At 32.0% G+C, this 20,461-nt stretch overlaps 1 protein-coding gene across 3 annotated transcripts in view; it reads right to left on the reverse strand.

Moving 5' to 3' along the window:
• Positions 1-20,461, reverse strand: part of LOC113512181 (stromal interaction molecule homolog) — a 63,199-nt gene that overhangs the window by 36,867 nt on the left and 5,871 nt on the right. For 2 of the 3 annotated variants that reach the window (XM_052893913.1, XM_052893912.1), the window contains exons 2-3: positions 15,912-15,944; positions 994-1,124 (exon numbers count right to left, since the gene is read on the reverse strand). In XM_052893913.1, the coding sequence (XP_052749873.1) occupies positions 994-1,124; positions 15,912-15,944 (164 nt within the window). The remainder of the gene's footprint in view (positions 1-993; positions 1,125-15,911; positions 15,945-20,461) is intronic. The other variant, XM_052893914.1, reaches the window with a different exon arrangement.

A 20,461-nucleotide genomic window follows, 5' to 3' on the forward strand; every position in this document is an offset into this window, starting at 1 on the left:
TTATATCGCTGCATTACAATATGTATTATGGTGTTCAAATTGTATCGTAAAATGACTTTGTTTGCAGGCTGAATGACGTATGGTCTTAGCTCGTAGCAAAATTATACAAATATGTACATTCATCATTATTATATAAGCTTTTAATTGTTCAGTGCTAAACATAGGACTCCCCCTTGTGGGGAATTTGCCAGTAATTGCTAACGCTTGAGAATTGGAATTATTGATATAGACAGATTGGGAATCGCAATTAGACTTTGGGGATGTTTTAAAAGGAACACTGCCACCTATCTCTCACCCTCCTTTAGTCACAATCGCATGGGAAAGGAATGAATGGCTTATTCTATGCCGGGACCACAAGGCTAATTATATGTATATTATATCACAATTATATGTAAATTTTTAAAATCAATTCTATATTTTCAACGTTTCTGATCAGTTAATTAAAAATATTAATCATGCAATAATATCCTTATTAAGCTATCACTGAAAAATTGGATTTTGACATTGAAATTTCTTTGAAAAAATCTAAAGCAAAATATGAAGTAGGTATAAAATTTTTAATGAAAAACTTACATGCAATGTATTCAACGATTAACGTTAGTTCGCTAGCAGAGCATTTCTTAAAAATCAATCAGAAACATTTAAAAATATTAAATTGTTTTTGAAAATTGCTAAGTTACCATACTTCGGTAAGCAAAAGTTATGAACATTTAAAGAATAAATTGAGAAAAAAATGCTTTCTCGAATCTGATCGGAAGCAAAACTTATAAAGCAATTTCTTTTGGGATCATTCCTATCATTTATTTTTGTATCTATCATAGAGTGTAAAGAAAGAGCTATTACTGATATTGCCACTCAGTGGAATAATTTCTATTGGCACCGTTATGGGGTGTAAGTGGCGTGATGTCTTAAAATTATTTGTAGACGAAACATTTATTTCTGTCTCGTTCATTGTTTTAAAATTAACATAGACAAGAGAGAGAGAATACTCACATCATCGCTCTCGCTGAGGTCGACGTTCCCGTTGGCGTCGTCGTCAAGCTGTCTGTGCAGTTGTGTGATGGCTTCGAGGCCGGCACGGTCCTGGAGGCACGATGCATCGTTGTGACACGCCTCGAACAGTACTGTAACATATTAAATTCATTTCTCAATACTTGCCAGATTATCGTTTCCAGTTTGCACGTTGGGATAATTTTTCTGTTATTAAATTAAACAAAACGAAAGTAAACGGTTCCTTTAAAACTATATTGAAGCGTTTCTAAAAAAATCATTAATAGAAAACAAGAAACTGAATAACATAGGCAATGTTTTATTTCTTTCCCACGAATATTCCTATGGAAGGACAAGCAAACAGTAATAATTGAAAGGAAGGTTAGTTTTCATTGCTAGCACTATGCCCTGGCAGGTGACCTCCACGCAGTTTCCCTAAACACCATCATGATTACTTTGTAACGTTGGACCAACTGCCATGGATTTATTTTTATCTAACATCCTTTAGTGACATCTCACTAGTGTAGGTATATCCATAACGTAGACGGGGCCACCGTTCTATATTAATCCATTAAAAAAATCACCTACTTTTTTCATAAATAACATTTGTAATTGATAAACGAAATTAACCAAAAATACTCGTATTTAGGGCCGAAAAGAGAAATTAATAGCAGTTTCACGTGTTGAGGATAATATTTACGGAAAAACAGTTATAATAATGTTGATAAACACAAGTGTTTCCTGTTTTATATTATGTACATTCGGTCGTATTATTTTACAGCTCGCATAGGAACTCCGTCAATGAAGGACATGATAAGCGCATTTAGGCACATATAGACTGTTAACCACTGATAACTATGTTAATCTATTGCTAATTTTGTCCATTAGTGTAACATGGACGAAATTTTGCAAGTGTCTCATAAATCATCCTAATGAATTTAATCCAAATACTATGAAACCAATAAGTAAATAATTGGTTTTAATATATATCCAGAATATGTTGTAGGAGTGGCTTATTTATCACAAAACAAAAATTTAAAACACTATTTAAACAAAGTTTAAATTCTGTCCAACTAAAAATATCAAAATATCAGTAAAAAATTTATTGCATTAAACATGTTTTATTTTTAATAAGACAGAGTTTATTTGTTTTATAGTAAAACATTTAAATATGTATTTAATATCTGTCTATCGCAAGTTTAACTTTTTTGTGGTAGAGCCGCAAATTTTCACTCTCAAATAGCTTTTAGGTAAAACAAAACATGTCAAAAATGAAGATTGACAGCAAAATATTGAACAATTTATAGCTATCGCAACGCAAACTTTACAAGTTTACAAGTAGGCTAGCGAGGCAATTAGAAAAGTTATTTTTGATTGGTTCGATTTATAATCGAAGCCGGGACCTGATTATACAAAGGAACGCGCTTATTACTGTGATACAGAGGTCGTGGTAATATAGAACGATAAATTTATCGTCACTAGTTGATTTAGTATTGTTGATTATATAAAAACAAAAAATTAAAAGCACATTTTTTTTATCCAGTGTTTCGCGTTTTATACTTTTTGGACCGATTTTAATTCTTCTGTGTCTTATTATTTGTCAATTATTCCTATACTTACTTTATTGAGGTTGTCGTGATTATTTTTTAAATAATTTAAGATTTTTTTTCACAAAACATCAGCAACTCTAATCGCAACAAAATTTTATGTCACTAAAACAGAAGTAAACGCTATTAATTGTCATAAGTATTGCTCAAAAACTATTTTAAAATTGGTGAAGATTTCACGTAACATATATACCGATGAATAAAAGTAACTCATAAAAACAATTATTTTTATTCCTCACTAATTGCCAAGTATTATATTCATTTACCTAAATAGAGATAGATAAATTAATATATTATTATATTTATAATTATTTATATATTAAAGATTAATTATAAATAGATAAATGAAAACATTCCAAATTGTTGTATGTAGGTTAATTTAATTGATAACGGTTTAATGGATTGTTTTCAACATAACACTGATTGGTGTGACCTTCCGTAAGGTTTTATTTGAACTAGAACAAGGCTTATATTTATACACTAATTGGTAAAAATCTTAAGGAAACTTCTGAAGGTTTTGGGAAAAATGAAACTTACTAACTCCTATAATAGTTACGAATATAACAATACTGTTTATATAAAAGTAGGTATTGTTCATATGTATCTTTACATGTATTTAGACAGATAAAATAATACTCATACATAGAGATGGCGTGTATGTCCTGGCATATATTGGTACACTTTCCCGTAGGTGTCGTAAGGGGCGACTTAGAGAACTTATGGTGGAGAGATAGATAGATGACTCTCTTAAAACATCTATAAAAGCCTAACTGCGGTTGCCAACCTGTCTGCCAAGCGTGGCAACTACTAGCAAAACTCTCCTTAATGGGGAAGGCTTATGTTCAGCAGTGGACAGTTAATGGCTGAAAATAATAATAATAATAGAGTTGCTAAGACATAGACAATGCAAAAAAAATCGATATTTATACTAATATTATAAAGAGGATAGATTTGATTATTTGTAATGAATAAACTTAAAAACGATTCAATCGTCTTTAAAAATTCTTTCACCTATATAGAAAGCTAGCTATCAGCGACAAAAATAAGCTATGTATCTATACTACCAGTTGGCAGTGACGTCAAAGAAATTTTTTATCTTTAATTAACATTTTAAGATCTTTTTATCAATGTTTATAGAACTTAGATGTAAGATGTGTATAGCATAAAATAATCAGCTATATATTATTTTTGAAAATTTTATTCCCCCGTACGTAGTCGAGCTGGATCGCAAGTATTATATAAATTTAAATAATAAAAGAAATTGTATTAAAATCCTATAAATGCGATCGTTCGGACACATTACATTAGGGTTTATGGTTAACAAACATGGAAAAATCCAAACATAATGGGCAAGTCCCATTCACGGGAAAATGATAATCGCAGACGAAACTACTATGTGAACGAATAATATATTAAAATCTATACGCGAGAAACATACTGACTCATAACGTATGCAAAATTATTTAAAGATCATTTAATCGAGTCATATCACTCAAATTGGAGGCCGTATTTATTTATGGGCTTGTCGAATTAGTTTTTGTTATGTTGTGTAACCGACCGTGACTGTGTTACGGTCAAGGGAAAATTTATACAACCTGGACACCCTATGTGACATATCTTAGGTATTAATATGATAAAACTGTAACTATACATTGTTTGTACATATAATTTTTTCTTAAATGTCTCCCATATTCAAGAAAAAAATTATATGAGGAGTTTTAATAAGACCAATAGAACCCAAAGTACTGTCTGTCTGTCTATATATTTATTCAAGCATTTAAATATGGTATTTACAATTGTATTTCAGAAGTTAGAACTTTAAATCTGGTATACGTTAATATGTTTAATCTGCTGTTATTTTACGAAGTGCAATTTAATTAATTTACATCGTTAACGTCCTAACTCTATAAACTCGTTATCCTTTGTATTAAATTGTGTTCCACAAAAACAAACCAACTACAATTGTGACAAAACCAGTTTTAAAACGTAATTTAAAAATGAAACATCATCATTATCACCTTTGATCTCTATCATTGCTTTATTGGTCATACAGTATATTATCGTGTACATACACGATTAATTTGAATATATACAATACATATTTGTATATACATACATATACAAATATATATCGTATCGATATATATTTGTATATGTTAGTAATATTTCTTTTATCATGTAAGTATATTTATATGATCATTATTGTGAACTGATTATAATAAAGAAAACGCCGGTTCGTGTTGAAAAGTTATACTGACAGTTTATATAAAAAAAAATGAATAATTAAAAGAATACAATATTAGAAATTACAAATTACAAAGGAGTTTGTAACAATCATAATGTACAGTTCTCCATTATACGTGTTATATAATTTTAAGTCAATATTGATACGTCTGTAACTGTTTATCTACAACTATTTAAAAAAAATCATCACATAATTATATTTAGATAGATAGATAGATACTTTTTATTGTTTCCTCCAAAAGATTGCAATAGTAAACTTATTATAAATATAAACAATTACAAGAAATAATCACAATGACAAAACAATGGGTGGCCTTATCGCTAAAAGCGATCTCTTCCAGGCAACCTTTGAGAGGAGTAATATTCTGTTTTACTTAAGGCTGACTGGGAGAAAATGTTTTATAGCAATAAATATTTTTTGTAATGTGGCCTTGATTGTGGTGATCTGATTTATCTCGAAGAAGATTGTCAAAATAATGCTCACATTACCAAGCATGTTTGAGAAAATATTAATACCATAATACGAATGTCATCATCTTTCGATTCTAATTGTATTTTAATCGACTAATTTGAACAAAGAACGATTATCGCGACTTAGAAATATAGCCTCGTGGTCTCTTTTGTGCGCTATGATGAGTATTATAAATATGTAGTACATTATTTTATGTATCATCAATAGTTTTTGCAACGCACGCCAAATAATTATTTTTATAGGCAAATGTTTGATACCTTTATACTTTATTGTAATATTTGTACATATTGTTTAAAAAAAAAAGAATATAGAATTAAAAAAAAATAATAGAGAGAGCATCTTAGAGATGCTCTCTCTATTATTTTTTTTAAATAATATGTACTTAATGTAACTCGTCGATAAAGTAGCTTACTGTAAGTGAAAGAATTTTTAAAATCTCTCGTTTCTGAATTTATCTATTACGAACAAACGAATCTTTCCTCTTTATATTATTAAATGTAGATGTAAACACGCAATATTTACAATGAGGGCAGGTTATCAATGAGACAAATCGTTGTATAGTATCTATGAAACATCTTGTCGTTGATCGATGCCATTCATTTTTTGAACTGGCTTTTACGACACAATATTTATGTATCCGACTGGAAAATGCGGAAATAAAATCTATTAAATAAATAATACAGGACTTGACCTAATATTACTTTAATATTACTTTAATATTACTCACACAAAGATAATTGACACCGCAAGTGCCGCAACTCATATGAAAATTCCTTACTTTTCATAACTTGACATGCTTATGCCAGTACTAAACTGAGCGACTTGATGTTACAAAATCTATCTATCTATAGATAACCCTCGCAGTATTGAAAGGAAGGAATTGTCAGTAATGCAAATTACCAGACCCATAGCTAGCAATATACCATATCAGGTGGACCTCCATGTGGTCCCCCTGGAAACCAACGTCCTGAATTCTAGGTGTATCCATTAAGATGGGCTAACTGACCTGCCTTTTCATTCTCACCTATCATCTCTCACTGGTGCCCCGCCAGCGTATACCGTTAGTTCAGGCGGGGTTATCATTCCATTATCAGCCATAAAATAACTCTTTTGCACTAAACTATTTTAATAATACTGTTTATTTTTTAATTAACTTTTATCAATATTTTTACGTAAAAACTAAGAATAGATAAATCTGGAACAAATTGGACTATACACAGATCGATTTAAGATGAAAAATTGTCACACAGTTGCATACAGTGTAACATTATTTGAAATTTATACTGCGATTTATATTCATAGCAAGAATAGCAACTATTTTTCACTTTCTTCCAGATAAACCGCCTTCTTTTTATCGGCAGAATAAAAAATCTATATTTTGCTTGATCATTAGCAATTCAAATAAGGCGTTATGTTAATTGAAATTAAAACAAAAGAATAGCACTATGACCTCATAGAAATCATCTAGTCAACGGTAAAACCTCATTAAATTAGCAATAGTTGGATGCTGCGCCATTCAATATTTTACTATATATATTATAAAGTCTCTAATTAAATCGCTCACACTTCATTTGTTGGTGTTTGATGTGTAAATTGGTTTGAATGGCCGATTGTATTTTTAAGTAAATTCAACAAGGAGCAAATTCTCAATTGGGTTGTATGTTTTGTGTGTGAGTGTGTGTATTACGGAATATTGCCAATTCCAAATTAATTTCGATAATTATTTATGCAATGCCATTCCATTGGAATTTATTCTCCATGTTCGTATTAATTTTATCATGATTTAATTAATTATTTCAATATTATGTAATATTTATTCTGGAATGCATTAAATTTCTAATGTTTTCAATTACATCTTATTCAAGATCACTTATTTTATTTATTTACAATCTGTACACCGCGGGTCCCGTATGAATCAGTGCAAAAATTATCCTAAGGTAGAAAATGGTTAAGTAGAAGGTTAGAATGACAACTGATGTAAAGAAGTTCTTGAGTGCCAACCCCGTACGGGCAAACGCAGTGTAGGACGATCCCTCCCTCTTACAAGATGTAGTGATGACCGCATATGCATTGCAGGGAATTTACTGGATACAGAGGAATAACACCTGAATCCTCAGGAATAGCAACGCATGGGGGGTATCATGGGCGAAACAGTATACTCTGTTATGTCCATGGTACTGCTCATGTCTATAGGCGACGGTTACCACTTTCCATCAGGTGGGCCGTCAGCTTGTTTGCCATTCTAAGTTGTATAAAAAAAAAGTTGGTGGATGCAGGTGGTTCAAGACTGTTTCCTATAGTAATCTACGAGGAAGGCCTATGTTTAACAATGGACAGATTTTGAATAATATGATGATGATGATGGAGTTAGAATAGAAGCTAAACCGTATACAAAATTGCATTTATATCCGTTCAATCGTTTTTGCATGGAAAAATAACAAACATCCTTCTATCCACGTTATAAACTTTCGCATTTTTCGCATTCACATTAATAGAATTTATTCTTTATTGACTATATTACAAATAAATATACTTGGTACAAAAACTGATTAATTTTAGCTTTAGCCCGGTTTAGCATGGAAGCAATTGACTATTAAATTTATTACTTCTATAAAACTTTAATTAAAATATATATACAAAAAAAATTTAATAATTAAATAAGTAAGTAAAATAAAATAGTGAACATCAAAACGAAAGAACGAAAATGCAGACTGACGTAGACTGAACAGTTTTAAACTACCACTTAAAAAGGCGTATTATACCGAGCAGATGGTCATTGGCAGCCGTTGACCTTGTATAAAATAGCTTTAGTTCATACAAAAAAGTCTTTGCATCATTAGCAACGATAAAGTTGCTTGATGGAAACCATGTAATAAGGAAAGATTCTCTGAGGAAATGTACTATACGAATGATCATTCAGAATAGATATCACCAACACATTATTTACAAAAGAATCAATGTGCATCCCAATAATAAGCATAGTGATATATAGCTATATAAAACAGTACATATTAACAATGTTTGGCTTCCTAACAGTAGTGATTTGACAAACTTGAATCACACTAGACGTTTGCCAATTTTCTCTACGCTAAAATGAAACTATAGTATTTATGTTCCGCAATATTTGCTATTAGTAACGCATACTTGAATTTTGATTAATTACCTAATACAGAACATAGATGATAAACCAAATAGGGTTTCCGATCTTGGGTAAAAATATCGGTCTTTTTAATCGATTTAAATTGAGATCAATCCATGACAAAAACCCATTCAAAAGATAGAAAACAAAGCTTAAGAATCAGCAATTTGACAACAATTCAGTGCCATCCGATCAACAAATCGTCATTAAAACAATTCATTTAATGTCTCAGCTATTGTGTCGCATTTATGAATTTAAAGATTTAATCTAAAAACACTCACTATAAGAATTAGGAAATCTGGGCTTAAACCCAAATATGGTTTAATTACTGACAAAAAAAAATACCTATACAGGGCATTATTTGCTGGAATATCAAAGTGTATCCCAATGAATCACACTCGCTATACAGTGAACATCAGATTCACTCGTTTAACTCCCCTTTTATTAGAGTAATTGGAATGTTGGACGCAATGTTGTTAGTTGCTACTATGCATTCATTGATAGCATAGCATGGCTCGGGTTTAATCAGTATGAATATGGAGGAGGGAGAGTTATTAATGAAGACTTTTTAATGGATGAAGATGGAATGCTACACTCGCTTATTTAAATAGTGTAAATGAAAGAGTAAAGGGACTACCGGCCTCATTCCTAACAGGTCATGTCAGTTGACCTCTCATGATAAATTCACCAGGAATTAACCACGATGGTTACTATGACAATCACATGGACCTGACAGACTTTTACTAGGCCGTTATTCCCCAACAATAATAATTATAATCCTCTTTCTCGCAACATATCCAGTTACGTTGACCTCCACGCGTCCTCTGGAAATTATATTCCTCGCTGGTATTTTGCAAAAACAAACTAATAGTGTAGGCGGAGATACCGTTCCATTTTCGTCCATTAAAAAGTCAGCTTCGATGTTTGCCACGCAGTGTGTGTTCAGTGCGTTATCAGAGTGCATAATTTTTGCCATAACGCTATAAAAGCGATAAGCATTTTATTATAATTACAAGATAATTTACTGAACTGATTTATATAAAAAATGACAGAGATAACTTCGCCCCCTCCATTTGCATACAAAAGGTTTACCATGGCGTTTTCCTCACTATGAGCCTTGAAATTACGTATAGTTTGCAAATGTTCAGTTTATTGGTCAATGACTGGAATTCAAAATTCTCTTTAATAATTCTGAACACGTTTACAATTACTTCAAACAGATTTTAAGGTTTAGGAAAAAACAACCTATAGACTTTTGCCTTGACCGTGTTATTTTAAAAGAAGCAGAATACAATTTCTTGAAAATTGTTAAATCCTTTATACAGGAGTAAATCTTTTCGAACTTATCGAAAAGAGCATCAAATTTGCTTAAAATTATCGCAACATACAATTCCTCTTTTTGAAGTCTCATAAAAGTGTTAGAAAACAAAATGCATCATTTAAATATCTCATACCTTTACTAATATGTGAGTAATAAAAGTAGATGTAAAAGTGAGTTGGTTTGATATCACTTGACGCCTTAATCACCCAACCAATCGTCATGAAATTTGGTATACAGATATTATTTGGGATGTGGAAGGACATATATACGCAACATTTTATCTTGGTCAAGCAAACCATGGTATGGGTAAAAATTAGTAATATTATAGTCATCAAGACTATAAATTAACGCCCATAGTTAATTTTTAGCTTTTGCGTTGTTGATACATATTTTAAATACACTATTTATCTGCAATTATGTTAACGTTAAGCCCAGATTTATTTAAAATTAATAAAATATTTACCCCCTTATTCATAAAAAATTAAAACTTAAAATCCTAAACACTTTAACTACTAGTGTTTTGTCACGTCTTTTAAACTGACAAATTAGTGTAAAATAAAAGGACAAAATGCTTTAATAGCTAAAATAGGTTTACGTGATATTTTTTTTTTTATAAAGGGGTAATTGTTTATGCAGAAAAGATAAATTTGACCTTTTTAAATCACATACACTTTAAAATTATATTTTTATCTTATTTTAAAATCATCGTAGATTATGTCAAGGTTTTTAATAATATCTTTTATATGCAACTGTGAGGTTGGAATAGGGACAGTAAACGAATCTAGGTTGATTCAATACATCTGTGACGAGAAACGGACTCCATATGAGTCAACGACGTCGCGTGTAATACCGACCGACACTGAACATATAAGGTTTTATGCTAACCACACATGTAACAATCGGTCATTATTTCCACACAAAATAGGATCTATTATAATAGTTATTTTATAATGTAGCTACTGTATAATCAAAGAGGGGAGATTGTTAGTAACGGTGTATGGCGAGCAAAGTATGCCGGTAACTACCTGCTTTTTTTTAATGGATAATAATGGAATGGTAACCCCGCCTGCGCTATCGGTATACGCTGGCGAGGCACCAGTGATGGATGATAGTGACGATGAAAGCAGGTACGTTAGTCCATCATAACTAATTTCACTAGAATTAACCACGATAGTTTCCAAAGGGAACCACGTGGAGTACGAACTGATAGGGTGTATTGGTAGTAATGGGGAAATTAGACCCCATCACTAACGATCCCTTTCCCCCTGTAGCTACTTGTTATAAATTATGACCACTAGCTATATCCCGCGGCTTTACCCGCGTGATTCAATTTAATATATAAAGTATGCTATATTTCAGTTAGGATATAATCCTCTATTAACTTTGTGATATTGGAAATGTGGTTATTTTTTGCAAAGCAAAATACTGCTTGTTGTCAAGCAAAATCTATTTTTTGCTTGACAACAAGCAAAAAATAGATTTTGCTTGCTCAATTTATAAACGCCATTCCATGTTATAAATACACGTATTCCAAAAATTTATATTCCTCCGAATTTCTACATAAAATTCATGGTAAAAAAAGATTAATAAAAACACAGTTGTATTAACAAAAAGCAGCATTAGAGATGACTATTTCGGATGAGTTTCTTGATGGATGTTGTTACCAATAAATTAACTTCTGTAACATGCAGGCAAATAGGTATTGTATAGTAACTGTCGAGTTTCTCGCGGGCTCTTCTTAACAAATGACAACTTTCTGAAACTTGCAGTAACTAGATTAAAAAAAAAAAACTATTTAAAATGCTTATAACAACTATAATTCAAATAGAATTATTGTTTTGTATTCATATAAATTAAGGCACCTATGGCATGTAGGTCAACGTTTATTATTCACTCGAGACTATTTTTTCGTTGTTAATTAAAAAAAAAATCATAATTAAACATCAAATATTAATCTATAACATACTACATTTTTATCAGCACTTTTTAAAAACGACACTTAAATTGTTTAGTGAACAAAACATAGTTTAGTCTTGTCCGTAGACTTACAGTGACGCAATGCGAACATTTAAAAAAAGGTCGAAATGAAAAGCGAAAAACAGATGGCTCTTCATTAAGGCAGATATATCACTGTGCCTACTATATCAGACAGTATCGTGAAAACGTTTCCTGGGTATAAATATACGAGTACACAAAAACACCATTATAATTTCTGTTTTTTTTTTTTCTACTAAAACGATCTTGAATTCAAATTATTATATAATAAACATAAATTATATAAGATATGCTCGCCGTGTGGGTCCCGGCACAGAATAGACCATCACTTTTTTTTCTCGTGGGTGTCGTAAGAGGCGACTAAGGGAGCTTATGATGGAGGGATGGGCAACAGCGTCCCTCTTAAAACCTCACGAAAACCAAACTGCAGTTGCGAACTCGACTGGCAACTACTGGCAAAAGCCCCCTTAAGGGGGAGGCTACGTTCAGCTGTGGACAGTTAACGGCTGATACCACAACATATTATATTATAAAAGAATATCTATACTAAATTAGTTCCCACAAGTACAAACACTTATTTGGTTGCAAAGATTTTTGCTAAAAATGCTAATAAGTAAATACCAACTAAACTTAGTAGGGTTCTTACATACATATCTGTCACGCCTGTCTCCCATTAGGGTAGACAGCAGCGATGGAACGCCAAATGCTTCGATTGAAAGAAACCTCTTTCTAGAATCTAAGGAGGATTCTTTGGCTGACTATAATCTATTTTCAGTAATAAATAATGAAAGAACTGAACAATGTATGAATAAGAAAAACATAATTTAGATAAGAATGTAGAATCAAAACATCAGATTAAATCACACTGGTATATAAGGTCGATATAAACACCACGTACGTATGTATATATAGATTCATTGTCTTATTGTTATATCACATAATTATCCACTATTGTTCAGTTAGATAAAACTAGTATTAGCACTATAACAATTGCAAAACATTGGTTGAAGACTGTAATGGTAATGTGTTAACCTTTTTTTTTTAACTTTAGACGAGCAACCGCACAAAAGAAATGGCAAGGTTGTTTCTTACGTGCATCCCAAGTAGGTATTATGTTTATTATGCGAGACTGATTTCCTTATAAATACCACATTATCAGTATAATATAGAAACAGTATGGACTGAATAATAAGCTGAATCTGGAAACTTAAATAAATGGATGCTTCTATTATGTTGTTTTCCCCCCCTTTTTGTACCTACGTCATGAAACTTAGCTATGTGTATGCGAAATTGTACGACTATTCGTCAAACTGTTAAAGCGGGCGAAAAAAGGATTGTTAGTATTGGAGTCTAACAGCCCCATTGCCAGCAATACACCCTATCAGGTACCCCGATGGATCCCAGGGGTAACCACGTAGAGGTCCTACGTGGTTACCCCTGGGATCCATCGGAATTAATTCTCATGGGATTCGTCATGTTGGCTAACTGACCAGTTTTCATTATCACCTATCATCCCTCACTGGACAGCACATACTGATAGCTCAGGCGGAGTTACCATACCATTATCATCCATAAAAAAACACATTTATATACAATTTAATTTATATATTGTACTAAGGAGTTTATTATTATTTTTTAAAACATATTATGTAGATATATGACTTACATTTATTGCAATTGATGTGTGTATTCATTCGATATTTAGGTATCTAATTCTTTTTTTATTTACTAATATAAATTAAGTAATCTCCTTTATAATTAAGATAACAGTGTTAACATTACATAATGTGATATAGGTATAAAACATAATTCACAGATAAGGTTCATATCTTTGTTAGAAATTAATAGGTTATTAAATATTATTATAAAAGTAAATGTAAAATAGACTCTATTTTTCACAGTTAGGGTCTCATTTGGGCCGCACCTAATGTCGTAAGTAATAATAGTCAGTCAAATTCCGACCAAAACAAAGAAACTACCTTACTTAAATATTTTTATGGGATTATTGGAAACTCCGTCTTCGCTATCGGCGAACACTATTTGCTAACACTGGCGGGGTGAGTGAGAACTATTAGTAATAGTAACTAGCGACCCTATTACTAGCAATATACCCTCTAAGATCGACCTCCATGCGGTCCCCATTTAGATATCATCGTGGTTAATTTCTAGTGAATCACACACAAAAAAATAGGTCAATTTTGTTCTTTACCTATTATTATTGCTATTTCATTACTACACCATTTTCACCCCATAAAACATTACCGAAGAGTTAGTTGAAAATTTAAATTGAAAGATACGACCATAGTGATCTAAATCTGGGCACAATACCACTAGAGAACAACAAGAGAATTTATATATATATCATCCAACGCAAATCTCTATGCTAGAATATTGACAACTATCTATAAACCTATCCGTACATCTAAAACGTGCCGTTAGGTTTGCCCATTGCGACGCTGGAACTAGGCTCCTCGTTTCAAATCATCACAGCGCCACAGACCTTAAGCCGGCCTCATCATCACGGCCGGCTATTTAACTAGAAGACCACTTTACAAGCTAACAAATAAAAAAAAAATAAAGCTTTTTTATGCTGCACTGATAAAATTAGGAAACAAATACAGGGATACATTTTCAAAATTTAATGCAAAAATATATGAGAACATTAACTATTTAATAATCTCATGTTTTTTTATTACCCGTACCGTATGCACAAATTATAATCTACGCATTATAGCATGGTGCGAATGACAGGAATATTTTGGTAGTTTTTACTGTAATAGAACTGTATTGAATAAGATCGAAGTCAAGGTCAATATAATAAACTTAATTGAATCTTTCTCACGATCAAACGTTTTGTTGAATTCAAGAGTTACATTTAAGTACTTTTTTCCTGTAATTTTTTTATGACACTTAGAATGCAAATAAGCTAACGACCCATCTGATGGAAAGTGGTGACCGTCACCTATAGACATAAATAGCAATGGATATCATAGAATATGTTGCTAATCCTCACAAGTGGTAACATAAAGTGTTACTTGTGACTTTGAGACATGAAGATGAAGAGTCAATTATTATTTTATTACTTCATCCATCTAATTTATAACACCACAATAGAATAATACTTAATTCCTTATCGTACACTTTATAATAATTGTGTATTATTTCGACATGACGGCAGTCGTTCGTCAGTGCTAATTTTGCCAAGGAATTAATTTAGTGATCGGTGCAACGTGCCAAAAACCGTTTACGGTTTTGTCTATATAGCCACGTATGTAAACAAACATTTTTCTTCCTTGTTTTGTCAATCACTAGACTTTTTAACTTGGCTATTAGAGTAAGCTGACTTTTTTTATATGTTAACATATATAAAACAAAGTATACAGGTACTATATATAAAATTATAAATTACAAAAACACTATGCACACTGCATAATTTGTATAAGGCATAGGATTTGATACTGAAATGTGGATAATAAACTTTACAAAAAGTCTCTATAAGTCATAAATAATGTTTATTCAATGCATAATCGATGTTTATTTAACGTGTAAAATCTAAATTTTCATACAAATAGATAGAAAGCTATAAATAGATACATAACTACAGATGGATATTATAGACTAAAACTCTTTAATGTAAAATATTACAATAGAAAAGTTAGCAAAAACAAAACAAAAAATATTATGCAGAAAACAGTCACATTCGTTGAGAAGTTCATAAAGAGATGGCCATTTTCTACATAACTAATTCCGGTTATCAATTAATGAATTAGAAGAAAAAAAAATATAACAATGATAACTAATTAAAAACTGTGTTTTGACGAATTTGAACTATAGTACATTATAATAATGAAGAAAAACACGCACACGCATTGGATAACACACAAATTGTATCTGCGTAAAGCAGTACCGGGCTTCAGCGTTCAGGAATATATTACAAAATAATATATATGTATGGGATTTGTAATTAAACAGCAAATATATTTATACATAAACTAAGTGTAAATAAACTTGCAATCTTGCAACATACTCATAAGTACATAGCGAATACTTTGAGTTCAGCGCATGCTAGGATAATCAGCCAAAAAAAAAAAGAAAAATACACAATACCTACTCGGCAAAAATATCAATTTCGATGTTACCTACTTTTGTTGTGCCCGTGGAGCGTCGCTTTCATCACTGCAAATAATACAAGAATCTTTGAAACAATATATAATTTAATATTCATACCGAGTATTTGAATGTTAAATTTCTTGTCTGAAAGTATAATAGCCTTATATATTATATCATCATATCAGCCGTTTATAGACTACTGTTGACAATAGGCCTCCCCTGGGGGGAAGGGGTCGTTAGTAATGCGGGCTACCAGTCCCATTGCTAGCAATATAACCTGTCAGGTCACGCGGTTCCCCCTGGAAACCATCGTGTTGAGTTCCATGTGTATTCATCACGATGGGCTGACTGACCTGCCTTTTTTCATTATTTACCTATCGCCCCTCACTGGTGCCCCGCCAGCGTATACCGATAGCGCAGGCGGGGTTTCCATTCCATTCATCATCCATTAAAAAAAAAAGGTCTTCCCTATTGTCAACAGTAGTCTATAAACTACTATCTTTAGATAGTTTGCCAGTAGTTGATACACTTGGCAACCATTAAATTTCCTTAGTCACCACTTACGACACACACGTGAAAGGAAGAGGTGGCCCATTCTATGCTGGGACCACATGGCAACGGCTGATACCATATACTATGTAATATGTATACATCAACTTTATGTGCGCTAAAGAGTTTATTAAATTGTCCTTACTAATATTAGAGGTAAGAATTTGTTTCCTCTTGGCATTTTAACAGCTCTACCAATAGTCATGAATTTTTTTTTTTTATGCAACTTAGAATGGGAAACAAGATGGTACGTAAGTAAGAAAGTATTTGGGACGAAGAAGGACATATCCCATTCACGTGGACGAGTTTGCAGCTGATAATACAGTAAATATAAATAATTTTAATACATGTATCAGAAAAGAACCAATTACAAGATTAAAAGCACGTCAATTTGAAAGTAATACAGTTCGGTTGTTTTATCGAAATTCAATCGACTAAGAGTCTCTAGTAAATCAATTTAATGCAAGCTCTTAATTGATCTACTAGGTCTACTAGAATTCTTAAAATGCATTTGAAAAACTGACAAAAAATAAAATATAAATATAAGGTATATTTTATAAATAAGGAATAAGGGTGATCAAAGAACTTGCACATAAAAATTCTCAAACTACCTATACATATTTTGCTTAACAAGTTTACAAACACATTTTTATTATCAAAATTGCTACAAAACTTCTGTGATAGTTTAGTATAGATCTTAATGATCCACATTTTACTTTGTTCGACCAATTTTTAAACAATCATAACAAATATTGATAACTGTTTAAAAATATTGGCAGATAATGCAAACATTGCAAGTCTGTTTGCATTATCTGCCAACAGACTTGCAATGTCTGTATATTGAACGTTAATATTGTATATTACTTTTTGCCTGTTTTGTTTTCTAGATATGTCAAATGTAAAGAAACAGACAATACACATGCAGACAGACATGTTTGACTTTAAGTATTAATATTCCTTTCACCATACACATATGCACTGAAAGGCATACAGTTTTTTATTGTCTAAAGTCTACTTCAGGTCTTTATATATTAGCTTCTACTAGCGACTTCGATCGCGTGACTTTGTTGCTGACCGAAATAAAAAGTTGCCCATACCCTTATCCAATCAACAAACATACAAAGAGTATAATTCTAAATTTCATAGTGATTGTTTAAGCCGTCAAGGCGCTATAAGATAACAAACAAAAAAACTCAATTTCACATTTATAACATTCTTTATTCTTTATTGTACACAAAAAATAATGTCAACCACAATTAATTTGAAACATAATGTACAAAGGCGAGCTTATCTCTAATAAGAGATTTCTTCCAGCAAAACATTTTCATGTAAATTTTATGTTATTTTAAAAATAAAAATAGGCAGTCATTAGTTAGTCATTTGGCTAACATTAGTAAAGATGTTGAATCATAAATCTATAATGTCTCGATATTAATGTCGACATTATACGATAATTTTTTTAAGAGAGAGACATAACACAGAAACTTGACTATTTCTGAATTGTCTGTAATTTTACAAAAAGAAGCACTTTTTACTACTAAAATAAAAACAAAAACTAAAATAAAGACTTTAATACATTATTAAATTCTTCAAAAACGGTGTATTAAGATTTCTTCAGGGTCAGCAACACGCACGTGATACCCCTAGTGTTGCAGGCGTCCATATGTAACAGCGACCGTTTACCATCAGAGGCATTTTGTTAAAGGGGATTTTTGTGTCAAATTCAAACTTTTTTTAAGATGGGGATTGTACTGTCAAATTGAATTTTTTTTCAGTGTTGACAGTAATTAAAATAGCTAGCAATTAATAAAATATTTTTTTGTTTGAATAAATGTTTTTTTTATTATTTCACTTTATACGTAGCGAAGCACGTACCGGGCCGCTAGTTACGTATAAATGCAGCCTCCTTCAATGTCTTCAACCGCCTATTCCATGAGGAATGCTCAGAACTAAATTCCACCTTCCCATTTCCGATATCGCACTGCGAGGATGGACCAGCGACTACATCCATACATGGTAAGTTTGCCAATTCTTACGTGAACCGTACTGTGACAATGAGAAATGGCCTTTCCTGAGACACGTTTCCTTCACCCTATAACCTCGAATCCTCCTAACGTAGCGTGAAAAAGCACTTAGTGAGCCGACATAATGAGGTCAACCGTAGAGAGTAAATTATTCTCTTTTCGTTTGATTCTATTCATGGACCATATTATCTCTGTGTTCGCTGAGGAATGGTGTGGTCACATGTCGTGCTATAAAAAAAAACTTATGCAATTATAGAACATACCTACAAAATATTTTATTATTAATAATTGTTAAACATTAAATGACTTTAGCCTTGACAAAATTAGTATGGGATTAACACGGAAATTAAACTATTTCGATAAAAAACGAATCGAGAAATTTAGTTAAGAATTGGCGTAGATATCGCTATACCCGATAATACATAAAAAATTTGCAAACCCTATCCTTTTTAAAGTAGATTAAAAAGGAACGAAGCCGACCAAGCCACATTTACTAGTTTTTATAGATATAAGGACTAGTACTAGAAGAGGCGTCCTATTAAATGTTGTGCCCATCCCTAGTCCTCCCTTAGTCGGCTCTTATGATACACACGGGAAAGGAAGGAGTAGCCTATTCCTATGCTGGAACCTCACGGCAATTACGTTTCTATAGTTAGAATAGTTTTATAGATAACATGCGCATAGGACATATTTTTTCATATTATTTTTATGGCTGACTGTATGTTTGATCTCGCACCATGCAAAACCTACAAGTGTACGAAGTCGCAGGTAAAAACTAGTTTTAAAATAAAATGTTACTAGCCGTGATAGTTTGCCAGTCATTGATACAAGCATGATCTGATGACTCATTACGTTTGCCGAACTCAAATCACGGATATAGAATGACAAAACATTGTACTCAATATTTTTAACCTTATTACTATACCACTAAGGGCTATTTACAGTATTTATGTGATACAGCTGTTTCTCAACACAGACATTGGGATAAATCAGACGTCTATAGCAAAATACCTCATTAATTACGTTTGGTTGATACGTCGGGCCGTTTTAAATACTTTAGAATGTTACGTACCCTCATTACCCGTATTATCTTACCACAGTAGTTACCATCATAGAATATACTCTGACGCCCATGATGACAGTCATGCATTACCTTTTCTCAAGACTAAGACGCTATGCATCCGTACCTAATAATTTCACAGCTATATCTCACTTAAAACCAAAACACAACCGTGCAAATACATATGTATTGATGGCAGAATCATGAATGAGACTTTGCGGATTGTATTTGAAATTGCAATGTGCTTCTTATAATGCACATAGTAGTTTTTTTTATTCCGGAATAATACTATCAAAACGGAATGATCAGCGCTTAAGTTGTTTGTATGTTTAATATATATATATAAAATCAACCCCCTAAGACATAAACGTTGGATTCGAGGTTCAAAGAATTAAAAATGTATGTAAGTAATTGCAAAAAAAAAAAAACTATTTTTAAACAGAAAAAAAATCATCGAAATACAACAAATAGAACGTTATCGAAATGTCGGATCGAAATTGTGTTAATGATGCACCAATCTTAGGTACCAGATTTTTTAAATTGCATTTGCAATACACACAGTTTTTTTATTTTAATGGATGCTAATGGAATGGTCACCCCGCCTGCGCTAACGGTACATACTAACAATCCCTTCTTCCCCCTGCCAGACACAGAGTAGGGAAACCCCTTAATAGATGAAACGACGTTGTAGAGGAGCAGTAGGTTTGTACTCCGACTCTTATGGTAGTTTATTGGAGGGACACTTTTATTATCCTTGACACGAATCACGGATCGCCTAATTGTATAAAACATGTGTCTACTATGGTAATATATCAGCTATCCCCCCTCTTAAATCATACATACTTACTAAGTATGTAGGGCGCATAAAGAGAATAAGTATACCAATATCCTTCACCATTAAAGAATAAAGAAGTTAAAAAGATTACATACATTGATGTTGGTATTGTCGA

The sequence above is a fragment of the Galleria mellonella genome, unplaced genomic scaffold (genome assembly GCF_026898425.1).
Source record: "Galleria mellonella isolate WM207_F2 unplaced genomic scaffold, CSIRO_AGI_GalMel_v1 utg184, whole genome shotgun sequence".
Lineage (NCBI taxonomy): Eukaryota > Metazoa > Arthropoda > Insecta > Lepidoptera > Pyralidae > Galleria > Galleria mellonella.